General features: G+C 43.5%; 1 protein-coding gene across 1 annotated transcript in view; it reads left to right on the top strand.

The window, feature by feature from the left end:
• Positions 1-15,145, top strand: part of LOC125485388 (protein arginine N-methyltransferase 8-like) — a 69,314-nt gene extending 54,169 nt beyond the window's left edge. The window contains exons 8-11 of the mRNA XM_048607935.1: positions 4,687-4,802; positions 8,251-8,401; positions 9,522-9,643; positions 14,051-15,145. Coding sequence (XP_048463892.1) covers positions 4,687-4,802; positions 8,251-8,401; positions 9,522-9,643; positions 14,051-14,134 — 473 coding nt within the window. The 3' untranslated portion in view covers positions 14,135-15,145. The remainder of the gene's footprint in view (positions 1-4,686; positions 4,803-8,250; positions 8,402-9,521; positions 9,644-14,050) is intronic.
• The last annotated feature ends 4,349 nt before the right edge of the window (positions 15,146-19,494 follow it).

Here is a 19,494-nt window from a genome sequence, read left to right as displayed (position 1 = left end):
TTTGGAGGATTGGTGTGGACTCAATGGGTTGAATGTCCTGCTTCTATACAAAATAGTAATTCTATATGAATTAAAGTGAAAAGCACATTGGGCAAACACATAGTTGGGTGTGTGCCATAGGCTCCCAAACAGCTAGGAAGAGATAGAGGATCAAATATGTAACCAAATTTCAGAGAAGTGTAAGAATAATAAGACAGTAAGAGTAGGGGTCTTAACTACAAGGGAGGGCAGGAGCAAATTCTTATTTTGCACCCAGGAAAAATTTTTTACCGAGTATGTAGAAAGCCCAATAAGTCAGGGGCCAGTTCTGAAGAAGAATTATATCAGACTTGAAACATTAACTTTGTTTCTCTCTCTACAGATGCTGCCAGACCTGCTGAGTTTCTCCAGCATTTTTGTATCTATTTCTAACAATTGAGGTGCAGTTCAGTAAAATTAAGAAATGAAGCTGGGCAGGTGGAAAGTGCATGAGGAGTGGAGCATTTTGGAGATAGTGACCATAACTTAGTTATATTTAAAATAGTTAGGGAAAAGGATAAGGTGAACTGAGAATAAAAAAATCTAAACTGGGGAAAGGCTGATTTTACTAAGATGATTTGACAAAAGTGGACATGGGCCAGCTGCTTGCATATAAACCTGGGTCAGAACAGTGGGAGGTATTCAAAGAGGGAATAGTGAGAACTCATGGCAAATATGTTCCTGTAAATCAAAGGGGTCTTGACTGGAAAAGCCTGGATGTCAAGGGACACAGAGGTTAGGATTAAGAAAGTAAGAGGTATATGGCATATATACAGGGTTCAATGCAGCAGAATCCTTAGAGAAGTAAAACAGGGGGGAACATAAAAAGGGAATTAGGAAGGCAGAGTGCAAGAGAAAGCATTCTCTGGTAAAAGAAAGGAAATTCCTTATAGTTTTTCTGAATATACAAACAGCAACAGAATAACTAGGGAAAGATTAGGGCTCATTAGAGCTAACCTTAGAAGTTAATAGCGTCAAGGAACTGTAGCAAATCTGGAATTATTGGGAATTGGGGGAAAATCCTCTGCTTGTTGAAGTCCTACTTTGGGAAGATGGTCGTGGTTGTTGGAGGTCAGTCATCTCAGCTCCAGGACATCTCTGCAGGAGTTCCTCAGGGTAGTGTCCTAGGTCCACAAATTTTCAGCTGCTTCAACGAAGTTCCCTTCGTCATAAGGTCAGAAATGGGGATTTTTACTGATGATTGTACAATGTTTAGCACCATTTGTAACTCCTCAAATACTGAAGCAGCCCATGTCTAAATGCAACAAGATCTGGACATTTTCCAAGTTTGGGCTGACAAGGGACAAGTAACATTGTGCCATATGTCAGGCAATGACCATCTCCAATAAAATCTGAACACTGCCCTTGATATTCAATAATGTTACCATCACTGAATCCCCCACTATCAACATCCTGGGGATTACCATTGACCAAAAACTGAACTGGACTTGCCACATAAACACAAGGGCTACAAGAGCAGGTCAGAAGCTAGGAATACTGCAGTGACTTACTCACCTACACACTCCCCAAAATCTGTCTATTGTCTACAAAACACAGGTCAGGAGTGTGGTGGAATGCTCCCCATTTGCCTGGATGAGTGCAGTTCCAACAACACTCAAGAAACTTGATACCATCCAGGACAGAGCAGCCCACTTGATTGGCACCATATCCATTAACATCCATCCCTCCACCACCAACGCTCAGTAGCAGCAGCGTGTACTATCTACAAGATGCACTGCAGAAATTCACCAAAGATCATTAGACAGCACCTTTCAAACTCACAACTACTTCCATCTAGAAGGACAAGGGCAGCAAATACATGGGAACACCACCACCTGCAAGTTTCCCTCCAAGCCACTCACCATCCCGGTTCAGAAATATATTGCCATTCCTTCACTGGCACTGGGCCAAAATCCTGGAAGTCCCTCCCTTATGGCATTCCAGGTCAACCCACAGAAGATGCAGTGCAGTAGTTCAAGAAGGAAGCTCATCACCACCTTCTCAAGGACAAATAGGGATGGGCAGAAAATGCTAGCCAGCCGACACCCATAAATAATAAAAACGTATTTATTTATAAGCCAACTGGCTCCAAGACTACTCTATTTATGCTATAATGCAGTTGGGCTGGGCAAGATTGGGAGTGCACCATCTCATCATGGGCTGGTGGGGGTGGCGGTGGCCTGTGCTCAATAGGGCATCCATCCCAGAAGCTGGTAATCCACTTTGTGCCTCCCATCCTGGCTTCCAAACCCGCCCCCCTCCAAGCCCCCCCTCCAACCACAAATCCTGTCGTCTCCTAAGGTGCCCGATAACCCTTCCCGACTGTATCTGAGATCCAGTGACTTCTTATAGTCTTGGCAGTGCCCCTACTCCTCGGTTCACACCCTGTGGGGGCCAATCAGATCAGCCAGCAGCTCTTGAGGATAGGGCCGTCCTGTCTCCAAGGGACACATGAGGCACCCTCTGTCCATTACATCTGTTGACTGGGGATTATTGCTGCGGGGACAGCCTATTTTTCAGTTGAACAGTTGAGACCAACTTTTGTGCAAATAAAAGAACACAGGAAGATAGTAGCAGGAGTAGGCCATTCTGCCCCTCAAGCCTGCTCTGTCATTCAGTGAGATCATGCATGATCTGACTGTGGCATCAACTCTACTTTCCTGCCTGTTCTTGATAACCATTGACTACCTTGTCAATCAAAATGTAACTCAGCCTTGACTATATCCAGTGACCTCAGCTTCCCACACCAATGACTCTCAGAGAATAAAAATCTCCTCATCTCAATCTTAAATAGGAGACCCCTTACTGGTACTTGTACTCCGTCAAAGTGGAATCATCATTTCTCAACAGCACTGCTCGGTTGGGAACTTTAGATTTGAACTTGAAGAAACAAAGAGAAAATTTGAATTTACAATGATGGTCTTCACACCCCTCAATGCAGCTAAATGAAGCAATTCTGAAATGTAATTGCTGTAGTATCTACTTCTTGATGACAGGTCTGACTCCATTGCCATAGCCTCCACCACTGCTGAGGCAAAGGGCCAGGTCCAACATTCACCACAGCCAGAACAGAGACTGACTCCAGTTCAATCTGGTCCATAGAAGCTGTCCAGCCAATTCCGTAAACCGCCTTCTCTCCATGGAATGTGAGCTATCTGTGCCCTGGGCACCTTTACTTGTCTGTTCCAGCTCAGACCAATGGAAATTGATGGTAGAATCTCCAATCTCTACCTATCACATGGTTGTCTAGGAATCTCTCCCATTTAGCAAGAATTGGAAAGATTACCTCGCCATCTGTTTGGCCACATTACAAATGGACCTTCTGTGGCCATAAAGTCCTGGAGTGGGACTCAAACCAATAGTTTCTGGCTCAGAGGCAAGGACGCTACATACTGCACCCCGAGGCTGTAATATGGAATAAACGGATATGCAAGGGTTAATTTGAATGCATTGTTGGAGACAGTCTCAGCCAGTTGTAGCTGAAGGCAGTTATATCTTCTACTCTTCAAGCTACCCTTGGTGCAATGAAGACTGTATAATTACTAAGATGTAATAAACCTTATCTTTTCAGCAAAGGTACGCACCTGTTTTGATGAGATTTATTCATAGTCCGTCCTCCACAACAGGCTAGGGCACAGCTCATAGGCTGGCATAGGAAGGAGGATTAATGGCAGGACTCTACCTCATTACAAATGGGTGGTATCCAGGCCTCTTACCCCATCCTCTGTGAGCCCCTTGACACTTGCCTCATTCCTATGGCTATCTGCCACATGCATCCCACCACCATCTACCATGATGTGCCAGTAATCTTGCGTGTTGTTGTCTCCTCTCTTTGCCTTCTGATCATTTGTATAAACTGACTTGAGCTTTGGCATCTCCTTTTCTCCGATTCAAGAGCGAACTATATTGTAAATGGAAAAGCCCTGGGGAAAAGTGATACACAGAGAGATCTGGGTGTTCAGGTCCATTGTACCCTGAAGGTGGCAACGCAAGTCGATAGAGTGGTCAAGAAGGCATACGGCATGCTTTCATTCATCGGACGGGGCATTGAGTACAAGAGTTGGCGGGTCATGTTACAGTTGTATAGGACTTTGGTTCGACCACATTTGGAATACTGCGTACAGTTCTGGTCACCACATTACCAAAAGGATGTGGATGCTTTGGAGAGGGTGCAGAGGAGGTCCACCAGGATGTTGCCTGGTATGGAGGGCGCTAGCTATGAAGAGAGGTTGAGTAGATTAGGATTATTTACATTAGAAAGACGGAGGTTGAGGGGAGGACCTGATTGAGGCCTACAAAATCATGAGAGGTATAGACAGGGTGGATAGCAAGAAGTTTTTCCCCAGAGTGGGGGACTCAATTACTAGGGGGTCACGATTTCAAGGTGAGAGGGGAAAAGTTTAGGGAGATATGCATGGAAAGTTCTTTATGCACAGGGAGGTGGGTGCCTGGAACGCGTTGCCAGCGGAGGTGGTGGAGGCGGGCACGATAGCATCATTTAAGATGTATCTAGACAGATACATGAATGGGCAGGGAGCAGAAGGATACAGATCCTTGGAAAATAGGCAACAGGTTTAGGCAAAGGAACTGGATCGGCGCAGGCTTGGAGGGCCGAAGGGCCTGTTCCTGTGCTGTAATTATCTTTGTTCTTTGTCCTTTGTTCTTTAGGGTGGGAGAACGTTTATGGTTTTGACATGACGTGCATCAGGAACGTTGCCATAAAGGAACCTCTGGTAGATATTGTGGATCCTAAACAAGTTGTGACCAATGCTTGTCTCATCAAGGTGTGGTGAACATCTTTTGGAATAATCCATTTGGTTATCAGAACAACGACATTAATGCAATCTATTAGATCTGGAACCTATACAAGCCCAGTACTAATGTCACTGAACTAATAATCCAGTCTAATGCTCTTCAGACACAGGTTCAAATCCCAGTAAGGCAACTGGTGAAATTTTAAATTTGATGAATAAATCTGGAATATAAATCTAGTTTAATTGCTGGTTCACTCATGTACTTTAGAAAGGAAATCTACTGTCCTTGCCCAGTCTGGCCTACATGTGACTCTCAGCAATGTGTTGACTCCAGAAGAGTCATAAGGCCACTAGACAAGAATAGGCATTCAGCCCATCAAATCTATTCTGCCTTTCAATAAGCTCATGGCTGAATTCATAGTCCTCAACTCCACTTTCTTGTCTTATCCCCACAACCATTGATTCCCTTCATGATTAGAAAGCTGTTTAGCTCAGCCCTGAATGTACTTAAATAACCAAGCCTCAACAGTCAAGTGTACTAAAGGATTCCACAGATTCACTAACTTCTAAGACAAAACAAATCCTCCTCACCACGGTGTTAAATAAGTGACCCCTTACTCTGAGATTATCCCCCCTGGATTGTAGAATCACCCAGAAGGCGAAACCTCTCTGCATTACTCTGTCAAGTCCCCTATGAACTGTATGCTTCACTGGGGTTTCCTCTCATTCTCCTCTATAAGATGATGAGATATAGGAGCAGAATTAGGCCATTTTGCCCATTGCATCTGCTCCACCGTTTGATCATGGCTGAAATGCATCTCAACCTCATTCTCTTGCCTTCCCCGCCCCGCTAACCCTTGATCCCCTTACCAACCAAGAACCTATCTATCTCTTAAATACACTCAGTAACTTGGCTTCCACAGCCTTCTGTGGCAAAGAGTTCCACAGATTCACCACACTCTGGCTGAAGAAATTCACCCTCATCTAAGTTTTAAAGGGTCGTCCCTTCACACTAAGGCTGTGCCCTTGGGTCCTCGTCTCTCCTACTAGCAGAAACATCTTCTCCAAGTCCACTCTATCCAGGCCTCTCAGAATCCTGTAAGTTTTAATCAGATACCCCCACATCCTTCGAAGCCTCATCAAGTACAGACCCAGGATCCTCAACCACTCCTCATATGACAAGCCCTTCATTATCGAGATAATTTTTGTAAACTTCCACTGGACCCTCTCCAAGGCCAGCACATCCTTCCTTCGATATGGGACCCAAAACTGTTCACAGTATTCCGAATATGGTCTGACCAAAGCCTTATACAGCCTCAACAGTTCATCTCTGCTTTTATATTCTAGCCCCCTTGAAATGAATACTAACATTGCATTTACCTTCTTAACTGTCAACTGAACATGCAAGTTAACCTTAAGAGAATCCTGAACTAGGACACCCAAGTTGCATTCTGCTTCAGATTTCTGAAGCCTTTTCCCATTTAGAAAATAGTCTATGCCTCTATTCTTCCTACCAAAGGACATAACCTCACACTTTCCCACATTATATTCTATCTGCCACTTGTTTGCCAACTCTCCAAGCCTGTCCAAGTTCGTCTGCTGCCTCCCCACTTCCTTAACACTACCTGTCCGTCCATCTATCTTTGTGTCATCTGCAAACCTAGCAATAATGCCCTTGGTTCCTTCGTCCAGATTGGTCATATATAATGTCAATCGTTGTGGTCCCAACAAGGACCTCTGCAGAACTTCACAGTTTACCAGCTTCCATCCTGAAACAGAGCTCTTTATTTCCACTTTCTTCCTTCTGCCAGTCAACCAATCCTCTATCCATGCCAGTACCTTGTCCCTAACCACCATGGACTCTTATTTATCTTATCAAAGGTCTTCTAAAAATCCAAAAAGATCACCTTCACTGGCTCTCCTTTGTTTAACTTGCTTGTTACCTCCTTAAATACTTCTAACAGATTTGTCAGGCATGACCTCCTCTTGACCAACGCTGCACTGACTCAGCCCCATGTTATCATGCACTTCCAAGTACTCCATAATCTCAGCCTCAATAATGGACTGCTAAAAGCTTACCAACGACTGAGGTCAGGCTAACCGGCCTGTAGTTTCCTGTCTTCTACGTCCCTCCCTTTTTAAACAGGTGTGTTGCATTAGCCATTTTCCAGTCCTACAGGACTCTCCTTGACTCCAGTGATTCCTGAAAGATCACAATGCCTCCACAATCTCTTCAGCTATCTTCTTCAGCAATCTTGTCTGCGTTATTTATCCACATTCAGACCTTTCAGCTTCGCCAGCACTTTCTCCTTAGTGATGGCCACTGCACTCACCTCTGCCGCCTGACTCTCTTGAAGTTCTGGCATGCTGCCTGGTATCTTCCACTGTGAAGCTCCAACAAGTATGAGCCCAACCTATTCAACCTCCCCTCATAAGAAAATCCCTCCCTACCTACGATCAACCGAGCGAGTGTGACTGAACTGCCTCCATTGTCAGTATTTCTTTCCCTGGTTAAGGAAATGAATTGCTTTCAGAAGCAGTTAGGGATGGGAATCAATTGCTGGCCTAATTGGTGATGGCCCCATCCTGTGAAAAAAAATCATTTTAAAAACTTGCTGGTTCACTTCCCTCAGTATCCAGGTGACAATCAGAGAAATAAACTTGGAATCTCTTTCCTACTCTTAGCTGTAAATAAATTATTACAGAGTCCAGCAATGAAGTCACTTGTTAATCAGATGTTGGGTTGGGCAGCAAGCACACCCTGCTCTGTGTTGATGATGGAACAGGTGTAGGACCGGTTACATACCTCCCAATTTGTTTAGCCTAAGGTGTTGTGTCTCCTTTATGAATTTTCATTAAGTGATGCATGGCCTTTCCTTTCCTCAATTCCATCTAAGATTGAAGTCCAATTCACTGAGAATGATGTGTGGGTCTTTCATCTGGCGCAAATCTCCTTCAACAGGGTGCCTGCTACAGGCTGAGGAGGGAGGAGCTGAGATGTTAGGGAAGAACACATTGTGGAAACTCAGGAGACTCAGCCAATCTGCCCCTCCCCCAACCATCCCGTCACCCCCACCGATTCCTTTCCAAACGAGGAATCAATCCCAGATCAATCTCTTCATTTAGGCTCCCTATCCTTGAGCCACCCCAAGCCCAGCCCCTCATCTGGTAGCATATTTAAGTAAGAAATCACATTGAGTTCACAACTGGGCTCCCTCTCACATTGTACCCCCCACCCAACCTCCCCAGTCTCCTGCTCCTCATCTGTGTCAGCTGTACCCCATCCCCTTGACCACGCCCTTTCTTCTCTGTCTATTGTTCACCTCCATCCATTCCCCCCCATTGACCCCCATGAAAATAAACACTGGAATTTGAGGGCAAATTGCCAACAAAGTATTTGGTTTATGCATTGACGAGAGAGAAAGGAGTCGTGTTGGTGAGGGATATTGAGAAATAACAGAAGTATTTCTCCATTTAGGAGGTGGATATCTACAATGTGAAGACCGAGGACCTGTCGTTCACCTCCACATTCTGTCTTCAAGTTCAGCGAAACGAATATGTTCACGCTTTGGTCACATACTTTAACATTGAGTTTACAAAGTGTCACAAGAAAACCGGGTTTTCTACAGGTAATTGTCAACAACTGTTGTACTTTAATCAAACAGCTTTGAAATGTCGAATGCTCATATGGTCCAGGTAAACTAACTTTTTGTCATGTATAATCATAGAGTCTGACAGCACAGAAGGAGGCCATTTGGTCCAGCGTGTGCATGTTGACTCTTTGAAAGAGCTGCGCAAATTACTTCTTCATCGTAGTTTGTTCTCCTATATTCCTTCTTATTAATCTTCTTCGAAAGGGGAAGCAATGGCCTAGTGGTATTATCTCCAGACTATTCATCCAGAAACTCAGCTAATATTCTGGGGACCTAGATTTGAATCCCATCAGGGGAGAAAGTAGAATTTGAATTCAATAAAATATTTGGAATGAATGGTCTAATGATGACCATGAAACTGTTGTTGGGGGATGGGGTGGGGAAGGCCCATTTGGTTCATTGATGTCCTTTAGGGAAGTAAACTGCTATCCTTACCCGGTCTGGCCTCCATGTAACTCCAGGCCCCCAGCAATGTGGTTAAGTTTTCACTGCCCTTTGAGCAATTAGAAATGGCCAATAAATACTAGTCTAGCCAAATACACACACATCCTGTGAACGAATTAAAAGAACAGACATGTCCAATTGCCTTTTTCTAGAAAAGTCATACACTGAATTCCAGATGTTAGAAACAATCTGTGTGAAAGAAACATCTTCTCATGTCTCCTCTAATTCCTTCGTCAATTATTATGGAAAAGTTGCAGAGAAACTGAGGAAGAGAAGTTAAGTGTCAGAGATGGACCAGCTAAAAGTGGGAGATGGGTGGAATTTGGAAGCAAATTGCAAACTATTTCAAAATGCACTTGAAATGTTCTAACCTCCAAGCTGTGGAGTGACAGCTGGCAATTCGGATTACACTGGGTAGCAGGTAAAGACACAATGGGCTGAAAGTCCTCCTTCTGTAACTTTTCTGGTCTGGTTGGAATAAATTATAGTTGATTTTTTTATAGATGCTTGGACTTTCACAGGAGTTTATATAAAACGTTTTGGGAAGTGTTTCATTTTTGTTTATTAGCAGTATTTTAATACAATCATAGATTAGTACTATGATATTACTGACATAGAATCATAGTTTTACTAACTGGCAATTGTTTTGCAGCTCCTGATGCTCCATATACACATTGGAAACAGACGGTGTTTTACTTGGAAGACTACCTAACTGTGAAACGGGGAGAGGAGATCTGTGGAACCATGGCAATGAATCCCAACGCAAAAAATAATGTGAGTCAAAACATGGCACTTGGAACAAGCACAATGGAAAGATTGTCTCTTTTCAGCGTGGGTTCCAAAGTCCTTTTGTGGTTAATGATTAGTAGTTAGTGTTAGTTGTATTTAAGCTGTTTTTCTTTAACATTGTTATTCAGGGAGAGGAATCTACCTCCTTTGCCCTGTCTAATGAACATATGACTCAACTCAAGAACAAAAACAACTCAGTGGTTAATTCTTAATAGCCCCGATAGGGCTGACCAATCAGCTGCCATAAAAAATGGGGCTGGTCTCCTGTTATAACTGTGATCCCACATGATCCAGTGAATAATTAGGAGCCATTTCTCGAGGCACAGTTTTAGATTACACAGAATTACACTCCGTGCAGAAACAGGCCATTCGGCCCAACCGGTCCAGATCCACTCCAACCTCCTCAAATCCCTCATTCTCGTACTTTTGTCAGCATTGGCCCTTATCCCTTCTCCTTCGAATGCTTATCCAACTTCCCCTTAAATGCCTTGACCATTCCTTGAACTAGCCAGTTCCACATTCTCACACTTCTCTGGGCCTGTCCTTGCCCTGCAATTTATGGGTCCCCTCCCCTTTGATTTATTGCAACCCTCCTCCCACCACACCCCATCCCACAATTTTTGGATGGAGAATGAGATAAGGAAGTTGAATTGAAGCCCAAGATCAGCCATGATAGTATTGGCTGGTTGTCAAAGCTTGATGGGCTGAATGGTTTCCACCTGCTTCATTACTGGGGAGAGAGGTTGCTTTTGGATTCCTGATTTGAATTACTAGCATCTATCTTATATTGATGGCCTCTAGTTTTACTCTTTCCTCATGGGTTTACACAGCCCATCATCCAGATTCGTGTACTTCCAGTTTGTCTTTGGCTTTAGTTCGGATTTGCCATTTTGTTTTATTGCTACTAGCTTTTCTTGTGTTTGTAACTCTATGTTGCGTCCTTTGCTGACCAACCTCTCAGCAATAACCTGGGCCCCAATTCAAAAATTCAAGGTCATATCTTTCTGAGTTAATCTCTGCATCGCACCATATGTTGTAGATATCTGGTGCATTATGACTTGAGTGTAACCTAAGTCTTGCCTGGGTACATCTCAGCTTCAGCCCAGCAAAATATTTTGAAATTGGCACTTATGAAGAGAACAAAAATGGAATCTACCTTTAATCACAAATTGTTCTTTGTAACTGACAAGAACAAAGCCATTTTCAAATCCCTCCATGGCATTTCCCTTCCCTATCTCTGTAATCTGTTCCAGCTGCACACCCGCTGTAACTTCTGCTCTTCTCCCATTCTGGCCACTTGAACATCACCATTTTGATTGGACCAGCAGTGGCAGCCATGCCTTCAGTTGCCTGAGCCCCAAGATCTGGAATTCCCTCCCAAAATCTCTCTGACTCTCTACCTTATTCCCCTCTTTAAACACATTTCTTATAGACTTCCTCCTTGGCCAATTCTTATCCTAATATCCACTGGCTTGGGGTCATATTTTGCCTTGCGGCCATCTAGTAAAGTACTTTGGGTCATTGCAATGTGTTAAAGATGCTAAGCAAATAGAAGATGCTGCCGCTCTTAATAATCAAGACATCTCCTGCCTGTGGTCATTACTTATCAATGAATGGTAGCCACTCTCTCTCTCTCTCTCTCTAGACTGGTCACCACAACTTAGTGAAGTTGGCAATATTTCTTGTGTTTTCTATTTTTAATGGAGATTTGGTTGTGACAAGTTATCCTTTCTGTCACCAAGATTGAATGATTGTAGTCGGCTCTTCTTTGACAGTAACTTTACTTCCACAGAACGCTACAAAGCAGATCCTTCTGTCATTTGTCACAATAAATACAGACAGTTTTTGTAGCTTTCAGCTGCTTGGATTGTTTGGTGTCAATAACATTGACTTTCTCATCGTAATGCTGGGAATTATGTAACAGGAAGAAAATCAAGTCACTAGCTGATTTCAACACTGCTGCCAATTTATTAACAGTTTTTCCTCAAATTAAGTTCATCAATCTTCGAAGGGTGGAACCAGGATTAGGGGAAATTTCAGGATTTGTTGTCTATCACACTAGAAATTAAGTGACCAAAAATTACTGTTTCTCATGGAAAAGATGATTGGAATTTCCCATCACTGTTTTTCTTTATTAATACTGAGATAATATTAATAATTTAAATAATATTTTAATTAATATTAATAATAAGGTTGTAAAGAGGAACACATTAGCCCAAGATAAGTGAACTCAAATAGGGGAAACTGTCAGTTACATTTTGTTGTTGTTTCTCTTTATTCTGTCATGGTATGTGGGTGTTACTGGTGAGGTCAGCATTTGATACCTATCCCTAATTGCCCTTGAACTGTGTGACTTGCTCCACTTTAGAGCTAACTATATTGCTAAGGATCTGATGTCACAGGTCGGCCAAACTGGGTAAGGACAGCAAATTTCCCTTCCCTGGGCATTGGAGAACCATGTGGGTTCTTGCAACAAATAATGGTAGTTGTCGTGGTCATCATTACTATAACTGGCTTATAATGGTGAGATTTGAACTCAACTGCACAGTGTATTATCCTGGACCTCAGGATTATGAGTCCAATGAAATTCCCAGTACACCAACATCTCCTCTGCTGTGACGGTAGAGTAAGTGATGAACCTACGAATAGGTGCTCTAGAGAATGGACATTTATTTAACAAGTTGCATAATGTAAAGATGACACTAGTCAGGTCAGAACTGGACTGATTTTCTCTGCTGTGTTATCACTGACATCTCCATAAGCCATTCTCCGGCTCTCCCTCTGTTTTATAGAGTCATAGAGTCATTCAGCACAGAAAGAGACTCTTTGGTCCAACTCATCCATACTGACCAAGTTGCTCAAACTAAACTAGTCCCATTTGCCTGCATTTGGCCCATATCCCTCTAAACCTTTCCTATTCATGTACCTAACCAAATGTCTTTTAAATGTTGTAACTGTACCTGCATCTATCACTTTCTCTGGAAGTTCATTCCGTATTTGAACCACCCTCTGTGTGAAAAAGTTACCCCTCAGGTCCCTTTTAAATCTTTCTCCTCTCACCTTAAAAATATGAGCCCCTAGTTTTGAACTCCCCCCACCCTAGGGAAAAGACCTTTGCTTATTCAGCTTATCTATGCCCCTCATGATGTGATAAACCTCTACATAGGTCACCCCTCGAACTCCTGTGCTCTAATGAGAAAAATCCCAGGCTATCCAGCCTCTCCTTATAACTCAAACCCTCCACTCCTGGCAAATCTTTTCAGAACTCTCTCCCATTTAATAATATCTTTCCTTTAGCTGGCTATCCAGAACTGTACACAATACTCTAAAAGTGGCCTTACCAATGCCCTGTACAAGCGCAACATGACATCCCAACTCCTATACTCAACCAGGAGACACCTCAAAACTTGGGGCGTCTTACCATCAACACTGCCTGTGGAATATCCCACATATCGAGTGGGAGGACTGATACATCACCATCAGCGTCCTCTCACACAAACAGACACTACAAGCATCAAGGCTATGGCCATCCAGCGTCAGCTTAGTTGGGTTGGACGTCAGATACCGGGCTCCTGAAGCCAGTTGCTATTGTCCTAGCTCAGTCAGGGTAGACACTCCAGAGGAGAATGGAAGAAACTCTTCAAGGGTGTGCAGAAAGCCAATGTGAAGATGAGGCTATCACCCTGAACTGAACCAGATGGAGGCATCTGTGCGAATGATCCCAGCATCCCGAGACCCAAAGGCAACAAAATTAACAGGAAAAGCGAGAGTGGAGCAAAGCGTGAGCCAAGTCACCAAATAACAATACACAACCAGACATGCTACACAAGAAATCCCGGAGGTGTCATAAAGTCTGTAGATCCTGAATTAGCCTCAGTAGCCATTTCTGGGACTCATGGGAAAAGAGCATTCTTCCCTGTGAGGGATTGTCAGTAGCGGTATGTAAGTGTATGGGGGAGAAAGGAAATGTCCAGTTACACTGACTGAGTCTGATGAGATTAGGTTTGAGTGGAGCCAATCATGGAGTGATTGGTAATGACCTGTTTGAGAAACACTGCAGCTAATATTGAGTTGTATTCCTCATAGACACGTTACTTTGGTAGGTAACCAGCCATGCTCTACAAATGACCATAGACCATTAGAGAGGGGCAAGAGATTATATAGTTATTTATCAAGCATGAGGCAAGGCAAGGGGACAGAAAGCCCGTTTTGGCATTGAACCCACACTGTGGGTGCTATTGTGCATCACACACTCACCATCCAACCAACTGAACTGACCGACCCTAAACCTTTGGTTTAATTTGAAATGGATTGAATTCAGTTTGTAATAGTGTAGTAACAGAAGTAATTTCATTGTTGAAATTAAAGAATCTTGATTTGCTTTTGTTGCAGCGTGATCTGGATTTCAGTCTGCAGCTGGACTTCAGGGGCCAACTGTGCGAAGCATCTCTCTCTCATGATTACAGAATGCGTTAAGTGCACTCTCCATCAGAACGATTGTATCTCAGATCTTAACACATTGGAAGTGATTCTAGAATTATGAACATCAAAGACATGAAACCCTGCAGCTAATACACCTTCCTTCAACATAAGAACATGCTGCTAGAGTAATAAGAACAGTCAGTTCTGCCATTTGGCTTCAAAATGGTACTCTTCACTTAAACCAGTACCATACATGGTTGCAGGGTCGATGAATTCCAGTAAATGGATATCAAAACTGTTGTTTTAAAGTGTTTGTTTCAAGAGCCTGGGCCCTGAAGCAGGAGGAAGCTCAGAATGTATGACAAGATTAAATGGGATACTAATGGCTGCTTCACAACTGCTTGTAAGAAATGCTAGAATTATTTTTTGCCTGAACAAAAATTCTGCTGAAATTAGCAAAAGATATCTCCCTGCACTGTGCCCCTGTAGAAATTCAGTTCAACAACAAGCACATTTTCTTTAGTCCCAGCTGCTGAAGAAATGGTCTTGCACACATTCATGTTTTGATGCATTGCTAAATTGACCGTTCAGGGATGTTACTATACACCTCTGGAGCAAGTTTGACTTGAACCCAGGTCTCCTAGCTCAGAGGTAGGGATGCTACCACTATACCACAACAGCCCTGCTTTCATTGATGCATTAAACTTGGGTGGTTAATCCGGATCACGTCATTCCAAACCTCTCAATGCTAGCTTAACTTTTGAATATTAACGGACAAAATGTTTACCTGAAGTATTTGTCAGAAGGTTCTTCTCATGCATAATTCACATGATGAATGTAAATTACTTGGTAACTGATTAACTGCGAGTTGCAAAAATAGAATTTAATTAGCTTTTCATTTTCACATTTTTGTAATTGAAGACAGTGTAGTTACAAGTCTTTGACTGAAACTGGTATCAAACAAAAGTAAGAAAATGTGGTTTGTGTTGCTGTGTGACCAAGTATTGAGCCCCGGATGGCATTGTGTTACAAGCTAGTGACGACAGCGTGTGGCTAAAGTGAAATATGTTCCAAAAAGATAAGCTTTCTCATTTAATGCTTGTTCCTTTACTACAACAATGATTAAATCATTTGTAATTTGTTTCTTTTGGTCTTGTTTTGTTTAAAAAAAACTACCAAAGTTTTATTTTAATATGATATATTCATCAATTCATCATTAAACTACAAATGCTGTTTCTAGTTTTCTTAGTTGGCATTTTTGAACCACTGCAGGCCATGTGGTACAGTTCTGTGCTGTCAGGGTGGGAGCCCCTGGATTTTGAGCTGAAGATAATGAATTCAGGAATATTGTTTGGACTTTATTTGGTGGTGTTGGTGGTGGTGGGGTGGGTTTAAGGAGATTCTGTAGTCAAGACTTTGGAAGCCAAAGGGTGGAATAATTTGGGGGTGAGGTCAACTCCAATGCTTACAGCGCATCTCTTGATGGATGATAAAAACCGAAAGAACCGAGGATGCTGTAAATCAGGAACAAAAACAGAAGTTGCTGGAAAAGCTCAGCAGATCTGGCAGCATCTGTGAAGAAAACAAAACAGAGTTAACGTTTCGGGCCCTTCCTCAGAACCGAAGGGTCACTGGACCCGAAATGTTAACTCTTGATGGATGATGCCTGGCTTTTCAAAGAAACCAATTCAAAAATGGCCTTCACCACTGCAGAGCATTTTAGATGTTTTTGCACATAACTTACACATTTCTTTCAAAAGGCAGCCTGTCCACATGATGGCACACCTTGGAGCAGGTAAGACTTGAACCTATGCCTCCTAGCCCATAGGTAGGGATACTACCACTGCATCCTCTCCTCAGTATCTTAATCAAGAACAAAGAACAAAGAAAATTACAGCACAGGAACAGGCCCTTCGGCCCTCCAAGCCTGTGCCGATCCAGATCCTCTATCTAAACCTGTCGCCTATTTTCCAAAGATCTGTATCCCTCTGCACCCTGCCCATTCATGTATCTGTCTAGATACATCTTAAATGACACTATCGTTCCCGCCTCTACCACCTCCGCTGGCAACGTGTTCCGGGCACCCACCTTCCCTCTGCGTAAAGAACTTTCCACGCATATCTCCCTTAAACTTTTCCCCTCTCACCTTGCAATCGTGACCCCCTAGTAATTGAGTCCCCCACTCTGGGAAAAAGCTTCTTGCTATCCACCCTGTTTATACCTCATGATTTTGTAGGCCTCAATCAGGTCTCCCCTCAACCTCCGTCTTTCTAATGTAAATAATCCTAATCTACTCAACCTCTCTTCATAGCTAGCGCCCTCCATACCAGGCAACATCCTGGTGAACCTCCTCTGCACCCTCTCCAAAGCATCCACATCCTTTTGGTAATATGGTGACCAGAACTGTACGCAGTATTCCAAATGTGGTCGAACCAAAGTCCTATACAACTGTAACATGACCTGCCAACTCTTGTACTCAATACCCCGTCCGATGAATGAAAGCGTGCCGTATGCCTTCTTGACCACTCTATCGACCTGCGTTGCCACCTTCAGGGTACAGCGGACCTGAACACCCAGATCTCTCTGTGTATCAATTTTCCCCAGGGCTTTTCCATTTATCGTATAGTTTGCTCTTGAATTGGATCTTCCAAAATGCATCACCTCGCATTCGCCTGGATTGAACTCCATCTGCCATTTCTCTGCCCAACTCTCCAATCTATCTATATTCTGCTGCATTCTCCAACAGTCCCCTTCACTATCCGCTACTCCACCAAACCTGCAGGGCCAACACCAGGACCAATGTTATCACTACTTACTCATAACACAGATTAATATTCTAATAATGATGTGAAATTTTGTACTGGATATTTTCTACTCAACTTATTCAGGATATTTCTGAGCAGGTGGGACTTGAACCAGACCTTCTGGCCCAGAAGTAAGGGCACTACCACTGCACTGCAAGGGTCCTCTACATAGCATTTTATGTTACTTTTGTTTCCCAATGTAACCTATTTTCCTAATCAACCTGGTCAGAGATGTTAGAACTCACCACTAGAGCAGGTGGGACTTGAACCTAGGTCCCTTGGTCCAGGGGTAGAGACACTACCACTGTGCCACAAGAGGGCCCCAAATGCACAGCATTTTATGGCAGGGAAGGTGAGGTGAGATACTTAATTGTCCCTTAATTGGGCAGTTAAGACCCCCAATAAGCCCAAGAACAGCCAGTCAAGAGGGCACCTTACCTACCTCCAGATTATAGGGAACAGATCAGCAGCGGGTGGTTAGAAGATAGGCACAGATATATTTTACTTGGCCCCCCTCAGAAGGACAATGGTGGGGTCTGCAAATTCCAACCCATAGTTCAAAGGCAGGCCACAGTGTTCCCATGCAGTGGTGTATGTTCTGCTTCATTCAGCCACAATAAAGAGGAAAGCAAAGAGTGGGGTCTGGCAGGACACCAGCGTGTCATGAAGCACTGCCCAGTTCCTCCAATCGATGCCGCTTTTTCAGAATGTGACTGTGGTGAGCTGCTGCACACAGGGCTAATCCGGTCATATGCATAATTGTATTGAGAAGACTATATTGATGACAGAAGGCTCACATGGAGCAGGTGGACCATTTACTGTGCTGTTCGAGCACGGTTTTTCGATAAAACCTCTAAGTGTGAGGGCGAATATGTTAGGTAGCGTCGAAAGGTAGGGGTTTGGAAGAGGTAGAGTTGTTTGGATGGGTTTGAAGGTGAGGAAAGAGCTGTGATTTTCGACACGATCCCTTTGCCCACCGTCTATGCCTTCAATGACCCCCTGCCCAACCAGGCAGTCAGATCGTCCTGGTTTCCCATTTGGAACAGCTGTCTCACTTGCCTGGGTGAAGGTAATCCGGGAGATGCAGAGCTGAGTCCTGCAAGAGGCCACTGGTTGACCAATTAAGGGCCTTAATTGCTGGCGAGTTGAGAAAACTATTTACAAACCTTCTTACCTAAACGTGAATGAGTGAGATTGCAGGAAGGGAGTCAGAGTCCCTCCATGGCCAACCTCACCCCATTATTTCTCCTTCTTGCCACCTGCAGACAGGGTAAAAATATTATGCCCTTTATTATGTTTGATAAAGCTCCTTCAGCAGCACCTTGGGAATAATGGGGGGTGGGGGTAGCAGCACACTGTTGTTAGACTAGCAATCCAGAAACTTGCACTAATACTCTGGAGGTGGAATTACAAACCACAATTGATTAATAAGTCAGAAATAAAATGAAATGGATTGTTGTAATAAATCAGCAGGTTCAATAATGCCTATCAGAGAAGATCATAGAATCCCTACAGTGTGGAAATAGGCACTTCGGCCCAACAAGTCCACACTGACCCTCAGATATCCCACCTAGACCCATCCTCTTATAACCCACCTAATCTACGCATCCCTGAACACTATTGGCAATTTCCCATGGCCAATCCACCTAGCCTGCACATCTTTGGACTGTGGAAGGAAACTGGAGCACCCGGAGGAAACCCACATAGACGTGGGGAGAATGTGCAAACTCCATACAGTCGCGCAAGGGTGGAATTGAACCCAGGTTCCTGGTGCTGTGAGGCAGCACTGCTAACGACTGAGCCACCCAAAAGCCTACCATCCTTGCCTGGTCTGGCCTACATGTGACTCCAGACTCGGAGCACTTGACATTTAATTGCTGTCTGAAGTTGCCATCTCACGTGTCATTCGGAAGCAGCAAATCAAAACCACATTAACTGTAGTATTTAAGAAAGGGGCTGCCCTTCTCAAGTGCAAATAGTGTTGGCCAATGAATGCCAGCAATACTCACAACCCAAAAACAAATAAAGGTTTGCAATGCTAAAGGAGCTTCTGTTGTAGTAATTGCATCTATGCATGTACACACTCACATTTATACACACACGTGCTCTCGTTTACATATGCACTCGCATTTATACATACGCTAGTACATACACTCGTTGTTTACACACACACACACATCCACAAACAATCACACTTACACACACACACTGTCTTTTGCTTGAACACACACAAACTCATACACACTCGTGTGTGGTTACATGCATACTGACTGGCATTCCACTGGAGAGCAGACTGTTTACAAAAGGACAATGTGAGAAATCTGTAATAACTATGTCCTTTCAGATGCCTGGTGACAATCCGTCTCCTCCGAACCTGCTGCAATAATCAATCCTAAATAAGGCCCTGTGCTCCTAATTTGTCTAAACTCACAATTTGGAACGAAATGCAGTAGCAATGGTGTGTTACTGAGTGTTCTAATTCGCCTTACACAGGTCACCAGGTCCAATGTACAGTTACATTTAAAAGACATTTGGATAAGTACATAAATAGGAAAGGTTTGGAGGGATATGGGGCCAATGGAGGAGAGTGGTACTAGTCTAGTTTGGAAC

This window comes from Rhincodon typus, chromosome 18, assembly GCF_021869965.1.
Source record: "Rhincodon typus isolate 14 chromosome 18, sRhiTyp1.1, whole genome shotgun sequence".
Taxonomy (NCBI): domain Eukaryota; kingdom Metazoa; phylum Chordata; class Chondrichthyes; order Orectolobiformes; family Rhincodontidae; genus Rhincodon; species Rhincodon typus.
The sequence above is the reverse complement of the archived record's forward strand: the minus strand, read 5'-3'. Positions and strand labels throughout refer to the sequence as shown.